The sequence below is a fragment of the Lepisma saccharinum genome, chromosome 1, assembly GCF_977018435.1.
Source record: "Lepisma saccharinum chromosome 1, izLepSacc3.1, whole genome shotgun sequence".
Lineage (NCBI taxonomy): Eukaryota > Metazoa > Arthropoda > Insecta > Zygentoma > Lepismatidae > Lepisma > Lepisma saccharinum.
This window is the reverse complement of record NC_139229.1, coordinates 153,406,603-153,422,343: the sequence shown is the minus strand read 5'-3', so window position 1 is coordinate 153,422,343 and position 15,741 is coordinate 153,406,603. Positions and strand designations below refer to the sequence as shown.

General features: G+C 38.3%; 1 protein-coding gene across 4 annotated transcripts in view; it reads left to right on the top strand.

Moving 5' to 3' along the window:
• The window catches only part of LOC146002730 (uncharacterized), a 79,460-nt gene that overhangs the window by 29,829 nt on the left and 33,890 nt on the right, over positions 1–15,741 (top strand). For all 4 annotated transcript variants that reach the window (XM_083140692.1, XM_083140686.1, XM_083140679.1 and 1 more), the window contains exon 2: positions 3,169–3,285. In XM_083140692.1, coding sequence (XP_082996818.1) covers positions 3,169–3,285 — 117 coding nt within the window. The remainder of the gene's footprint in view (positions 1–3,168; positions 3,286–15,741) is intronic.

Here is a 15,741-nt window from a genome sequence, read left to right as displayed (position 1 = left end):
GGTAGTTTTCTGCTCTGTGATTCCCCCAAAAGTTTTTGACGACGGACACAAAGTTCAGCCAGGCCTCAGATTCGATGTAATTTTACAAGACATGTAAAATTGGCATGATTTATAAGTGTACGAATTTGTGGTCCGTCAAAGATTCCTGCCTTCAATTTTTCTATACTTAGTCCTGGAAAAGTGTGGCATATATATTTGAAACAATCAACACTTGTATCTAAGGCCTTGACAAACTGTTTTATCAACCCAAGTTTAATATGCAGTGGCGGAAGGATGATTTTGTCCCTATCTGTCAGCGGTTCATGAATGATATTAGCTTTTCCCACTGTAATATTTTCCCTTGGGGGGCCAAAATTTTATCGTCCAATGCTTTTCTCTAGCACGACTATCCCACAAACAAACAATGCTTCATAAGTTGCCTAGCAACAATTTAAAAATATATTAATAAGTTTCTTAATGGGAATTTCAGCCCATTATCAAATTTTGATATTACCGAGAAAAGCGTGGAGTAATTTTACCTTCTACATTTTCCATGGTTTGTTTATTTTTAAAACTGGAGTCAATTCAACTGAACCAATCATACAATTGGCAATCACAGCTGTTTTGTGTGCTGAAACTGTTATTAAACTTTATGCCACAAAATAAAATCTTTTTTTTGTTCCCCAGTGTAATATGTATAGAATATAAGCGACACTTTTTCGAGTACTCTTAGTAAGCAGGGATCCTCGCAAGTTAACCAAGGCTCTCATATGCAATATTATTATTATTATTAATAATAATTATTATTATTACTTTTGCAACAATCCATTAGCTAACTCATTTTACATAGCTGTTTTGTTCTATCAAGGAAATTGATGTCAAATTAAATAGATCGCTGGGTTTTATAAAAGAGACTAGATTTCAACGATCTAAACTGAATTTAGAAAAAAAAATCATCTTGATGTTCTCTAGGCGTCGTAAATGTTTGTCGATGTTGTATTGCGACAACCCATATGTTTGTGTTTTCCTTTTTAAGTTATGACTGCTGCGCCTATGAACCTAAAAAATATATCCACCGATCGAAAATTAATTGCGATCTGGCGTGTAAAAGCACCCTATGAAAGAATCAAGGAAGGATCAATGACTCGAAGAGTTGCATAAGATGGTTTGCTCCTTATTATTCTTTTCATTCAAATCAATGCCGTCTTTCAGGCACGGAAAGGGGAAGTTAATATATTCCTCGCATATTTTACCATAAATGTTTACTATTGCATTCTGAATCCATTTCGCGAGTCATTTTTATTTCCCACACGATTAAGAATATTTGAGGAATTGCTTGCCTTTTAAATTGTACCACATACGCGGAAGGGAATGCTTTCTGTTATGCGGAACTTTTGCTCCTCCAGCTTGCGTTGGTATCGTTAACGGACATTGGTTTGTTTGTGTTCTGTTATTTTATAATTCTCTGAATGTTAGTGACAATGGTTCTTTTTTAACATGCAATGTTAATTGAACATTCTCCATTGCCTAGTACTTTTACCTATACTTACTTATTCAAACACTACGTTTTTATAGAGCGTTCTCAGTTGGAACATGGCACGTCTAACTCAACTGTTGTGGGATAGCATGTTCACCCACACATATCTCATCTACAAAAAAAACTCCATATGTTGTGTTACAGCGATGTATCCACACACACACATCCCTATTTATTTATTCATTTATTTATTACAAGGGCCCAATTTATGATTATTTTGCCTCTAAATCTACCCTTACCCTTCCGAATAAACCCCTGCTATGTTCGAAATTTGCTAATTTCACCAAGGGCGTTGCATTTAAGCACACTATAGGCGTGTTTCATTTCATGTACCGCTCAGGGCCTCAGTTCTCCTCAGTCCAGAACTTACGACTCAGTTCTGATCCGATGCTAGCGTCGTTCTGGATGCAAGCAATATTTAGTAATACAAGGATTCTAGGTGGAAAAAATAGCTGGCTGGATTGTGGCACAGCGAGTGTGGAAAATTATTTTATAGCTTTTCCAGGCTAAGTTATTTCTAGAGGTAAGAATCATGAACGAAGCGTGCCTTGCAATATTCACCTCGGTGTTCTTCCTTGTGAAAAGTTGTTTAGGCCTGTTTCTTTTAAAGAAGAAGGTCTTTGTTAGGGGAAAACCAGACGATATATATGCATATATATATATATATATATATATATATATATATATATATATATATATATATAAACTAACTAACTAACTAACTAACTCTTTAGCCTTCTTAAACCCGAAGGTTTATGGCTGCAGCAACATATGCATATACATTCCACATGTGTGTGTTTGAGATGGACCGCCTCTGGGATTCACGTCACCCATTTCACTTTTAAATTATGGGTATGCCTGAAGCCACCCTGGGAGGGAAAGGCGGCTAGACCGTGGTACTGATCACATCACATCCCCAAACGTCCGAGGTAGTGAATGTGTTGAGTCTTCCCCCAACATCACTTCCCATGCCTTCACGGCATGTTGCAGTGCACAACTGAATGTTTCTGAAGAATAGAGGTGAGAGACGAAGTGGTGCCTTGTTTCATGTCGGCATTTTAGTACTTCCTATATAAATGCAACTACATTTAAAGAATAAGAAATAATTGCCAAATTAAGCACATTTTTTTATGTTATATATAAGGTCAAGTCCCGTAATACGGCCATGTACATTTTCTTTCCACAATACATGGTAAACTATAATCGGAAACACCTTGAATTTAGGTTTAATGTGAAAGGCAATACAGTAAGTAATAAATCAGGAAAAATGGTTTATGTTGAACTTTTCCTACACACACTACATATATTTTCACAAAAACAGTAAATTGGCTATTTTACAAAACAGTCCTTCAATATGGCCAAGGTATTACATGTAATGTTCTCAATGAGTACTACATTCTTTACACACGAAAATGTCCACATTTTCATTATGTGCACATTCCTCTTGACACCAGTTCCCACAGCGAGTACAAGAAACCCATATTTCATCTCCATGATCATCGCTGTAAAACCTGTTATCTTGTCTACGATAAGTGTCGAGGATTTCGAGATACATACATTATTTTTCATCTCATATATAGTATATGTTTGTGCTTGTTCCTGCAGATAATCTCATTCCCTTGTGCTTATTTTGTTTTCCTTTCTCTTTTCAGAAATGGCAGAGAGAGAACGCAAAGCTTCCCTCTGCGTTGCAGAGACCTCTCCCTGCCAAACCGGAAAAGCCGATGACGGTGGAGGAGTGGAACGTATTCGCGTGGCAGGCTTCTCAGGTAAGGATCTTGAGCGTTAACATGTAAGCACGCTTGTAAGTAAACTTGCTCCTTTTACCCCAGCCTCACTGTGTTATGGAGAATGAACCTTTGGTAACGGTGAACTCACGATGTTGGGCTTAGGATTCCCGTCGCTCATCCAATGAACGATTGGTGTTTCTCATTATGTCACTCATTAATCCGGACAGTGCTCGAAGTGGGGGGGATATGGGAGTATGCCATCCCTCAGCTAGGATAATAATTTGCCTAAGCATCCCCTACCTTCTTCATTGTCTCCATGTTGAACCATATTGGAATCTCCAACTATCCCAAACTGGAACAAGTAAGCTGCCCCCCGCCCTCACATACACCACCACCAAGGAATTTTCACTTCGAGCACTGAATCCAGATATTTCCACTTCACTTTACTTGAAGTAAAGTAATGCGCGTTTGCTACCTGTCATTGATTCACCTTGATGTAGTCATCTTGATTAGAAACATGAATGATTCGTACTTGAGTTTTTGAAGATTAATGTTATTATAATTTAAACATTTTGTTGCAATTGCCTACCCACATACACGTTACCGTACACTCATTTGTATAAGAAATCCATAATTGGAAAAGTAACGCAGAACATTCATTTTGCAACAATTAATGAGAGCGTCGTCACACGAATAAAAAATCCTCTAACGTACAAAGTGTCCGGCGCCATCCATACACTGCACCTTTTCTTGGTCATATTATTGTATTTTTATGGCATCTGTCCCCTTTGTTCCCCTTTGGCGCCCTCACTGAGTGAAGCATAAGAGTAAATAGCTTCCAAGCTCTCGCTACACCCCTCTTGACGAATTAAATCAGCTGATCACCTCTCATAGAGACCATGTAACCTAATCGGACACGAATAAAATGTCACCCAGAGAAGGATATAAATCCGCTACTGCGTGAAGTTCACAATTTCTAGTTCACAAAGGGCTGTGCAAGCATGCATTCTTTAAGTGCATGAAAGGAAGGCACAGCGTTGTTTTAATCTGATCATAAGACGGATTCAGAAAGAAGAAAGAAAGGAAAGAAAATTCAACATGCAGAAACCCACACGGATCGCCACCATCTTTCCTCGACTTGATTGCGGTGTAGAACCTCCAAGAGAAAGCGAATGTTACAACACAGAAACAACACGCACGCACACAGGCAACACGTTGTTTTAGTGCTGCATTACCGCGTCACGAAAGCACAGTTTCTTCTCACACACACACAGATTTCTAGATGGCCACTAACGGTGCAGTTCGAACGCCAAAAGTTCCACAATGGGTTGTACACGAAAATAACTCGATTTTTCATTTGTGTCTGCATGAAGGAATTGTACTTTATGTTGAACATCGTGAGCCCGCAAGGCGTGGAGGGAAAAATAAAGCAATCGTTCGGATGTACTTTTAATTTAGGTAATCAAAACTACCATGTATATTAATGATCTTTTCAAAGTTCTTTGATCCGTTGGTAAAGTCTTGAAGGTGACGGGGGAGACCCAAATATTGTCGCAACAGTTGATTGGAAAAATATCAGTAAATAAACCCAAGGACAAGGGGAGATATGGAGTTCCTAAACTAAGTACAAGTCAGTTGCGTCATGCTTCGTGCGAAACTGACAGTTTAGAAACTTCGGAATTTATAAATATTTGACTGTACAAGAATTTGGCAACTTTTGGGCCAGGGTGTTTGTTCCATTTCATTTGTTCTTTTTTTGCCGGACCCCGTGGCTGAGTGGTTAGCACATCGCGCTGCGACGCCAAGGGTCTCGGGTTCGAATCCCGCTCGGGCATGGTTGTTTGTTAATATCCATTCATCAATTTCATAATTTCATCACTCATCCCCATCTTCGCAAATTAGCCAAGAGGCACAAAACGCGAAGTAAAATAAAATAAATCAAAATCACAAATTTGTTATTTTTTGTTTGTTTGCTTTTTGGTTGTTTTTGTTTCATCCTCACGCTCACACACACAAAAATCTCAGTTTACAACATTACTCTGATAGTGTATTTGTAATTCGGTTACTTTACTTCGTTTCTACTTGAGTAGGTTAATTCAGAAAAATGAAAATCACGACTTGAGGACGTAGATGAAACACCCATACCTTACCTAGAATTGGAAGCTAGGACTCCTGTCTTCATATTGCACAACCCTAACTACTCCGTCAATGAGATTTGATTGAAAGTTATTATTATAATTTCTTCTTTTCTCTTCATTCCCGCCCATGCACACTTTTACTTCAGTGCAACAGGAAAGAAATAGCTTTGAGCTCATAGGTATGGTACAGTCAACGGCAAATATAATGGTAGGCAAATTTTCCACCGCTATTTTCATTTTTTTATATTCTACATTCTATGTTGTTTTAAGGAATGAAACTGTGTTGGTTCGAAGGAGGCATTGCCCTCTGCTTATTGAAGTCATTATTTCAATTCATTATCATCACATTGTGTAATACAGATCGAATGAAGATAACAATTCGCATACTGTTTCTTTTGCCGTTGGGTGTACGTCGTATTGCGGTGAAGAATTTACTGGCTGTGTGCTAGGTGTCCAGTCAGACTGCGTTTTAAGTCAACTTTATACCCAGATAGGCTACTCGTGATTGGACTTGCAGTTTAAAGTGCGAACCAGAAGGTATCCCCTTGATTACAAGACGACAGCATTATCACTTCGCCATCGAGCAGTTCTGGTAGGTATCCAGAATCACATATTTCTGTAGGCGTCCATCAAGTCCATAGTAAATACCTGGTGGTATAATTGGATCAATTACATATATTTTACATCATTATTAATATCATTATTCATGATCATCTTCGAGGTCCACCAAAAGAGATACTACGACGTAACCTTCGGTCTAGAAATGAATCTGACGTAATTCCACACACCCCCTTTCGAATGTCGGCCACATAATTGTTCAGTCATCTTACAAATTTAGATCATTGACGAAGGAAATATCGTATTGAACCATACGGTGACGTCATCTCTTATACTTGTTTCTCTCACACGTTAGCATTCATGATTCCACGCGTCAAGCCCCCATTATTTTAAAGCCTTGGCAGAAATTGCTTCAAGTCAACTGTATTCACTTACGATAGACATTTTAGTCTGTGAAAATGTGTATACGGCCCTGAAACTTTCCTCGTGAGAATTATTCATCCATGACGTATTCTGAAAAGTGATTCGCTAATTGGAACGCACAGGTTTCACTAGAAGACAGACTCAAAGTATACATATCTGTAGCCCTTAATTAAGGTCTGAAACATAAACTTACCCTTCTAGCTAATGCTCTTCTTGAGATGCATTCTATAATAGCAGATGCAACGATTTAAAAAATACTATTAACACCTCTAGAAGAATCAAACCTACTTCCCAATCCTATGAGCAACCCAGCTTATACTAATATATCGTATAACTTACAAAATCAACTTGGTTCAAATTATAATCATCTGCTATTCGATATTGCTCAGCGATATTTATCTATAACGTAATAACCTGCATACATGAATAAATGTGAAGGAAAACATGTAGATATTTCACAATATTTTATTTCTTAAACATGTACGTGAATCTATAAAACATACAAAAGACACATGACTACGTTATTTTCTGGGGGAAACAGACGCCAAAACACATTTTTTGCATGTTTCTATCGTTTCGAAATCTCACATGGAAAAGTTTCACAACAGAATTTTTAATTTAGAGTGCTTAAGTTGCTACTAACAATTAGTTTTCCAAAAAAGGGATTAAGTAATGATAATGATTCCTGTACAGTTTCTTGCACATACAATTAGATGTACGTGCTCTTCATGCGCTGACTTATTTCTCCGAACCGAATGTTGTTGATGCTTGCTCCTTGGTTCTCCACTGATTCGAAGGTTCCATTTTCTTCTGCTTCTGCCTTGGTTTCATCTTTCTTCTCTTCCTGTCCCGTCGATTCTGAAGGAGATTCTTGGTGTTTGCGTTCTGTATCCTCTGCAGGTAGATTTGTTATGTTGGTGGATTTTGCGAGCTCTGAGGCAGGTGAAAATGGATGGCTTGTGGTCTGTTCAGTCGAGGATTGCTTATGATCCACAACTACAGGGCTAGAATTAAGAAGTTCTTTGGCTTCTGAGGTGTCTGGGCTGATATGTTCGTTGCTCTGACATTGGGTTTGTACAACTGCTACAGGTCCGAAGGCTTCCCCTTGGCTGCACCCATTATCGTCTATCTCGCTGCCATTTATCCTTTCTTCTGTGTTGCCTGCCATGTCGTCATTCTCTTTCTCCTCTTCCATCGCTTCCTCAGGTGTTTCTTGGTGTGCAAGATCTTCTGCAGCGGTTGAATTTGTGTCCTCGCTAGCAGATAGAGGCGATTGTTCTGTGGTCGGTTCGATTCCTTCCATAGTCATATCTTGGTTATCGTCCACAACTACAGGACTGGCATCAGGAAACTCTTTATGGTCTAAGGTAACTTGGCTGACTTCGTTTACTCCGACATGTTCTGCGTCATCAGCATTTATCTCGGTTACATCTTCCGTTTCTTTTGTGTCATTAGCGGTGTTGTCAATCTCATTTTCCTGTTCCATCGGTACCGACAGGATTTTTGGTCTTTCTTCAGTTAAATCTACAGCGTCGTCGGCAAACGATGAATGGCTTGAGGTTGATTCGCTTATCTCCGAAGACGAGTCGTTATTGTCGGCAGCGCTGGAACCAGTGCTCTCATCCTCATCTGGGGAGCCTGATATTAGCACCAGATTCTCTGCTTCACGTTCCTCTCCTTCCGTGGAATCAGTGGCAGTGGCTGTCACCTCAACTTCAGATGAGGAGTCGTGGGCTTGCTCTCCAGAAGATTCGCCGATGTCTTGTTTACTCTTGGTGCATTTGGAGCAACAGCGTTTGCTAGGCTTCCCTGCTGCTGGAGTCTTCCTTTTCCTGGTGGGTTCTGCGCCCGAGTGCCTGGAAACTGCCTTATTGGCGTCAGAGTTCGACTCTACTCTCCTTATCTTCTTCACTTCTGAACGCATGTCGACGGTCGAATTACCTCTCTTGGTAGCCAGGGCAGCAATCCTTTCCATCCAGTCTTCCCCCTCGGAATTTTGTATCTTTCTGTAGGCACGGTAACCAAGAAGCAACTTGACACTGCGTTGCACTGCGTGCAAAGCAACCCCGTCGTAAGGTGTTTCCTGACCAGACTGCTTGTGACGTTGATTCAGCTTATGTAGGCTCACGGTGTGCACCACGTTGTGAAGTAGCCATTCGCTGTGCGAGAAACCATTCTTCCGGGTCACCTTCTCACCCTCATCCGATAAGGTAGCGATGCATGCAATCTCGGAGCTCAACTGCAGAAGCCTTCTCCTGCAAGCATGATGCTCGACGGTTCTAACTTTCCTCTCGATTCTTTCCCTCGCTTTGCAGATCCTGTCAGCTGTGCCTTCTGGCAGATTCTCGCAAGGTTTCTTGGAGTGGATTTCGGCTACAGATTGAGGCACGTCCAAGACGTCGTAGTTGACGCGGGTGAACCAGAAGGACAGTAGGACCTTCCCCAGTTTTACGACCCTGGTTTCCAATCTGTCCGTGGTCTCGCAGCATTCGTGCTTGTGGCAGTACCTTTTCGGTGTGGAAGCTTCATCCTTGGATGTAGAAGGGGCTGTCCTTTTGTGCTGCGTGCCTGGCATCTTGCGAATAATTTCTTTCTCGCTAAAGAGTTGCTGAAGATTTAGCCGTTTTTAATTCAATTTTGCAAGATGTTGGCTATGGAACACGATTTATTTACATTTGCATCAATGCGCTATTATTGCTTAGCAACGATGTTCATTTTGTAGGAAAACAGTGCCCCAGAAACAAATAACTCACTATTCACGTGGCATTTGACAACAATCAAGTTCTAAGTTTATTTTATAGCATTCACAGACATTTAGTATCAGACCGGAAAATAGTATATTACATCCACAGACCTATAATTACAGACGATGAGCTTTTGTTTGAAGCCGCGTATCTTCGGTCGCGCATAGCCCGGAGGGGTACAAATATGGAGGAGATGCGCATTATGATTTGAACCTGCAGAATGAACCATTGTGGGTTTGAACTTTGAATCGCGTTTCATATTACCTATATTAATTTAAATTTGTTGTTTTTGCATCCACTGCTCATTTCAATGCTATCAGAGCTTCAGAGCATATATACACGATATGTAAAGAAAAAGTAGTACACTCGAATCTGTAACATTCAAATTACACAGATAGTATAATGAAAATTCAGTTTCGCCTGTTGCACAGGAGGCTGAGAAAGAGGTTTATAAAACTGAAAATTGATGTTGGAGTAAGTCTAATGTTCGGAGAAAGTAACATGCATCTTTTAAAGTAACAAAGAAATAATGTGAGGGAAAGTATGTCTTGGAAAGTGGATTGTCTTGCCTAGTCTTGCCATGCGTATTTCTTTGCAAGTATATCACTTCATGAATTTTACCTCGTCGTGATTAGCGAAAATGGTCTAAGAACAACGAGAAATAAGAAATTGCGAAGAGAAATATGTGTACAGGTGGTTTCTCTCATAACTGTTGTGAAGCTCTTTTCACGTTATATTTACTGGCAGGAGGGGGAGAAAAGTTCGGAAGCACGAAAGGCATCAAACGTTACGAACAGAACCTGAAAACGAACAAATTGTAACACGGAGAGCATGTCGATGTGCTTAATCACGGCCTGCTTTATTAAAGATGGCCGTGGCTTAATGGTAATGCTTAGAGTACCAAATGTGATCCACCTAACATGCCCACGTAAGCATACAGGAATACTACGTAGTACAAGTGACAAGTGTATGTAATTCACAAACACTTCTAACCTTCAATCATTATTAATATATATTTATGAATTGTGTGTTTGGTGAATGTAACTACACCAGGCAGTTAGTGTAATTTTAATAAGATATTATGAAGTTAATAGTACTGAAATAACTCTATTTCTTGGAGCAAACTTCACAATGTTGTTATGAGCATCTGATTAGTCATATTCAACATGTGGGTCAAGATACAAACTTTACTATTCAAAATGTACAAAAATAAAATAAACACATATGTATATAAGTTGTCGGTATTATGAACATTCTTCTTTCTTACCGAGTTTTCAGATCAATTATTAACATTACTGCATTAAGGAACATTTATATAAACTATAAGATTCAAATCTCAAACTTTATTGGAATAACACTAAAAGTAAAAATAGCACTGTACATTCTGTAGCAATAAAAATATTGTAGTTTCAATGTATGCATAATTAATAACTTGTCAAAAGATTGTTGTGTAAATTTTGGCTTCGTGTTTAATATATCTACAAAATATTCTTTGCACTTAAATAAGAATATTAGCACAGATATTGGTTACGATATTTCAAGAATCGGCAAACCATAGCGAATAACTTATGTAATGTTCCTCTTACTTTGTCCTTTTTCAAACATAAGTTCATTAAGAAAAACTACGAAGAATACAATACGCTTTTTATCTATTTGGGAATTGCTGTAAGCAGTTATTCTTCATTCTATATTGAATAATAAAACTTCTCTCAGAAAATTATTTGTCCTTATGGCACTCGTTAATGTTCATATTACACACGTAACTGCATGAAGATTCACTTGCACAATTAGAATCACATCGTCTAGTTACTCGTGTTTCGTCGGTAAACGAAGGTTTGTAATATGCCTGTTATTGTTTTCATGTTTGTGAAGAAATTATTTGTACTTACTTGTGGAGTTATTCTTTAACTTTAAAATTGCAATCTTGTGTGGCGCAATGACTCAATCTTGAGAAAATTGTTACAAGTGGAGATAAGAAGGTAAGGTCGCTGCCATAATAGTAGTACCCCCCGGCTTTGAAATTTTGGGCTTCAAGTTGACCCATATTAAAAAGACCATGTCTCAGATCTGGTACCTGGAGGTCTGTGAATACATCAACTTTAAGAAATGCCAGACATTAAAACTAGAGCGAGGATTTGAATGCACTTATGAAATATGTAGCATAATAGGTAAAATATGTAATTGAAGATAATATCTAACTTTCAAACAGCTGAATATTTATTACGCATTTCCATTTCATGATTATTGATTAAATACAGTAAAGCAACCACTTTATATTGTACACGCACACATTCGAGGCTATAAAATCTCCAGAAAACGTTATTGTATCTTGTTACTTTTGTACTTGATACAGAGTCTGAAGAAGACCTTGCTAGAAGGTTGAAACGTTACGTTTAGTTTATGTTTTTAATAAAATAAATTACTGCCTTGGTCAGCATATTTAAGTTTTTCATGTACCGAAATTGTGCAGTCACGTATTTGCTTTCTGGCCATTGTACAGGATATTCAGTTACTTCTTCAATAATATTGTTTTCCAGTTTGAAAGCATTATGTGCACGATGATAAACACGACGAGGAATAAATATAATATACATCAATGAACTTTTACGACTTCGTTCAATTTCCATATATTGTTAATTTTGTACCGTTCTATTCGATGCAAATAATGCATCTTATATTCTTCTTCTCAAAAATATTTTTTATGATTATTGCGATGTATATAGTTAATAAACTAATTTATATAAATAATGTGTACTCGTGTCACAAACTACCATTCAAGTTATTTAAATAACGATTTAACGAATAACGATTCGTACCCTTGCACAGTCAGGCAGTGTGATTTCCTGTAACGTATTTGTTTTATTTTCATTTATGCTTCGTCTTAACGATTAGGAGAGAGAGAGAGAGAGAGAGAGAGAGAGAGAGAGAGAGAGAGAGAGAGAGAGAGAGAGATTATTCTAAATATCACAAGTGCAAGGGTAAAATATAATTACCAACTTATATGTCAGTGAATTTAAAGTTCTATTCAACGACATTAGATCAATGAATTGAGTACCAATTTTAGATTGCAGGTCGATTATCTCTTCACATGCACACACCTAATTTACATGACACGATTATGATTCATGTCTATGTGCAGTTAGCAGTAAATTGTCGTTGTTAGGGATTAGTGCAGAACGCATAAAACGTACGCCATGTCCTGAGAAATAACTTACACCATGTATTGCTTCTTGAGATTTATTATTACCTGGTTTGTCTACCGAAAAGGAATATAAATTATAGAGGTTTTAGAAAAAAACAATGGCAATATTCTCCTGGGTACTACTTTACTATACCGGAGACACCTATCAATGATTTATTTCGCAATTTTTTACATTGCTAACGTGCTATTCTGCATTGCGGAACATTTCTTTAGGTGAAATAATGAATTTCTAACGAAAATAATGTCTATTTCAAACATTAACGGGTACTTACTGTTGTTCCTTATTTCCCACAAACCATCCACGGGTAGCCCCAAAAACCATTGACGTTAGCCCAAAAATTCACGATAACCCCACGAACTATTTCTAATCTGTGCCCACGAACCATCACGGGGACGAGGTATGCCTACTACGTTAGGTTAGGCCTGTTAGGTTAGGTTCCATTAGCACTCCTTTCGTTCAATTTAGCATATGAGGACAACATCGGCTTGTAGCGGCAGCAATAGCGCGTATTGTGCTCTCCTGCAGAAAGCAAATGGCGGCAGAAGCAAATTGCGGCAGCAGCAATAGCGCGTCGGAAATAGATTTTCGTAGAAAACCACATGCATTCGCATTAAAATGGATCAAAACTACATTCCCGAACATCAACAACGCTACAGAAAATGATTTGCGTAAGTACTTTCTCCTGTAAATTTGAAGAAATCCGTCTCCGGTATAGTAAAGTGTTACCTTCTCCTGATTGTACACAAGCCCCACCAGGTTCTCCTGCTTTTTGCTTTGGATTTTTTACTTAAAGTAAGCTGCTTTCATTGATATTCTCAATGAGTTTTATTTTCCCTGTTAACATAAATATCTTCCCATAGGTTTGAGTTCGTGCGTTAGGTCATTTAAGATTCGTGTTGTTAACATCCAGATGTTTCGAATAGGTTAGGTTAGTTAGTTTGTTGCATTTGTGTTTAACCTTTCATTCTTCACCTGCACGTGTGTATGTGCAAAATATTTAATAGAAAAAGAATTAACCCATGATTACCATGATGTTAATTTGTGTGGCCAAATATTTACCATATTTCTTGAAAATTAAAACATTGTGCAAATTACAAACAGGAATTGAGTTTCCAAAGTTTGATAGGTTATTTAATACGAAATTTCAGTCTTAGAAACTCTTTCCTCATCTTCCTATACGTAAAAGTTTAGAAAGTTATCTTGAATATGGAACTCGGACACACAAGTTAACTTTGCACAACAATTAAATATGTATGAACGCTGAGAATTCGTTACGAATTTAGAATAAGTTTCAAACGTAGTAGGCTATGTGTATGTAATATTTTTTCCATGGCGCTTTTTCTCTTCTTAATTTCAAAAGTAAAGGTAGGTTATGCAGAACAGTAAATATTGGATTTTCCATTAATCAATATTATTTACGTATTTTCTAATGTTCTTGGACGTGAAGGCAACGTTCAGAATTAATAAGAAAGAACTATTCAGTCATAACTAAATATTATACTGTTATAATGCATTTTGTTAAATGTTGTAAATGGATTATACTTGACTAATCCTGTGTCATGTAAGCTGATGTGAGGCCCGTATATCGGAGGCCTCCAGCCAGTGCGGTATTTCAGATGTCATTTTTGTCTCGTCACGTGCGTTTATACAAATGTTAGCTGCTGTGTTTCCTAAGACTCAAAAGGTAAAAATTTGTTCTTCGTTGAGCACAAATTACATACAATATGATGGCTTCTGCGTTTTTATGTTCATTTTGCAGACGATCTGTGTTTTCACTTTGAAAATAAACAACGGACCTGCGATTTCAACTCGTCCCTAGCGGCGGGTCTGCAAATACCGTGATTTGTTTCAGCCCAGGCCATCGCTCATTCCGTTGCAGATAAGAGAACAACGGAACGAGATAAGTTGAAACTTTGCAACAAGAGTGTTGAGCCGTTGCAACAATGGCCGGAAGAAATATGAAGCTTATGTTGCGCGGCGATACAAATCAAACGCAAGTTGGATAGGGCCCTGTGTTTTTCTCTTTTTTTTAGAATGCAGAATGTTGTGAAATTTCAAATTTCTGTTCCCGGAAATAACATCGTTCCATCTAGGAACACGTGCGGAATGCATCTGAGAGTATGTGTTAAATCAGTAGCTTGTTCAGGGATTCCATAGCTAGCCCGTTAAGGACGCGCATACCTACGAGTAAAAATTATCAACTGATTTTGAAATATATTTCTTCATCACTTCCTGCGAGTGTCTGAGGCAACCTTTCACCAGCGAAACCTTGCTAGTGTCGGGACCTTGGATGGGCTGTTCGTTAGTTCCTCTCGCAGGGCCGTAGAAACACTGCCTGAGTAAATTTCACCCAACGCGCGCTCATACTTATCAGTTTGGTATTTCAATATGTTCTTTTTTCCTTGTTTTTATCAATTGTGTGATTCAATGCAAACAATTCAAAATTAGTCAATTAAGGTTATTTACATGCTTTAAAACATTTAAAATTCTTCTTGTGGGTATTTTTTACTCAACGCGCGTCCTTACGTCATGGCAGAGAACACTCGTCTATCTTTTTTTCTTATAATTTCTCAACTTAATCTTTGCGTAATGAATAAAATGTTCAAACTTAATAAAATTTGATTAATCATTGAAAGCATTATTATATAGGGTGAATCGGAGTAAGTGTGATCACGTTTTGTGATAATTACACTTTAGTCTTTCATAACTTGGGCAGCCTCATTAGGACCAAGATGTTTCTTGGTCCAATTTATTCTTCTACATAATTGTTACTTACTGAGTGAATTTCAATAATTTCCCCTTACTCAGTTTCCGGTATAAAAAAAATGAAATAATTTACAACTACCGTGATCACACTTCCCCAATGAAGTAGGGTAAGTGTGATCAAGGCTATTTTCTCCTTATAGGAGTTCAGAAAAAGCATCTTTACCCAGAGAACTTCCAACATGTTTTCGTTGCCAGTCTAACAATAAAGGATTCCACACATCACTTTTCAATGGTTTAAAAACAGCAACATCTAGGGGTTGGAGTATTGCACTTAGTGTTGCCACGAGACGAGACTTTGGCCTGTCTCGTCTCGTGGAAATGCTGTGAAATGCTGTCTCGTCTCGAAAATATTAGTTTGTCTCGGGACACATGATCAATCTCGTCTCGTATTTTTAAAAGCCTGTCCCGTCTCGTCCCGTGGGCAACACTAATTGCACTGCTGTGTGGAGGCAACTTGAGTATTGATACTTTTCTTGCTGTGCCAAGGTTAGCACCTCAATGGAGAGATGGTTCACATGACCGTCCAAAATGATTAACAACGGCCGTCTTTCTTTCGGAACGGATGGAAGAAATTGTGTTTGAAACCATGAATAAAACGTTGCACAGTCCATCCACCCATTTTCTGTAGCAGGTAGGCTGTACCGGGGAACGCACCCTTACACA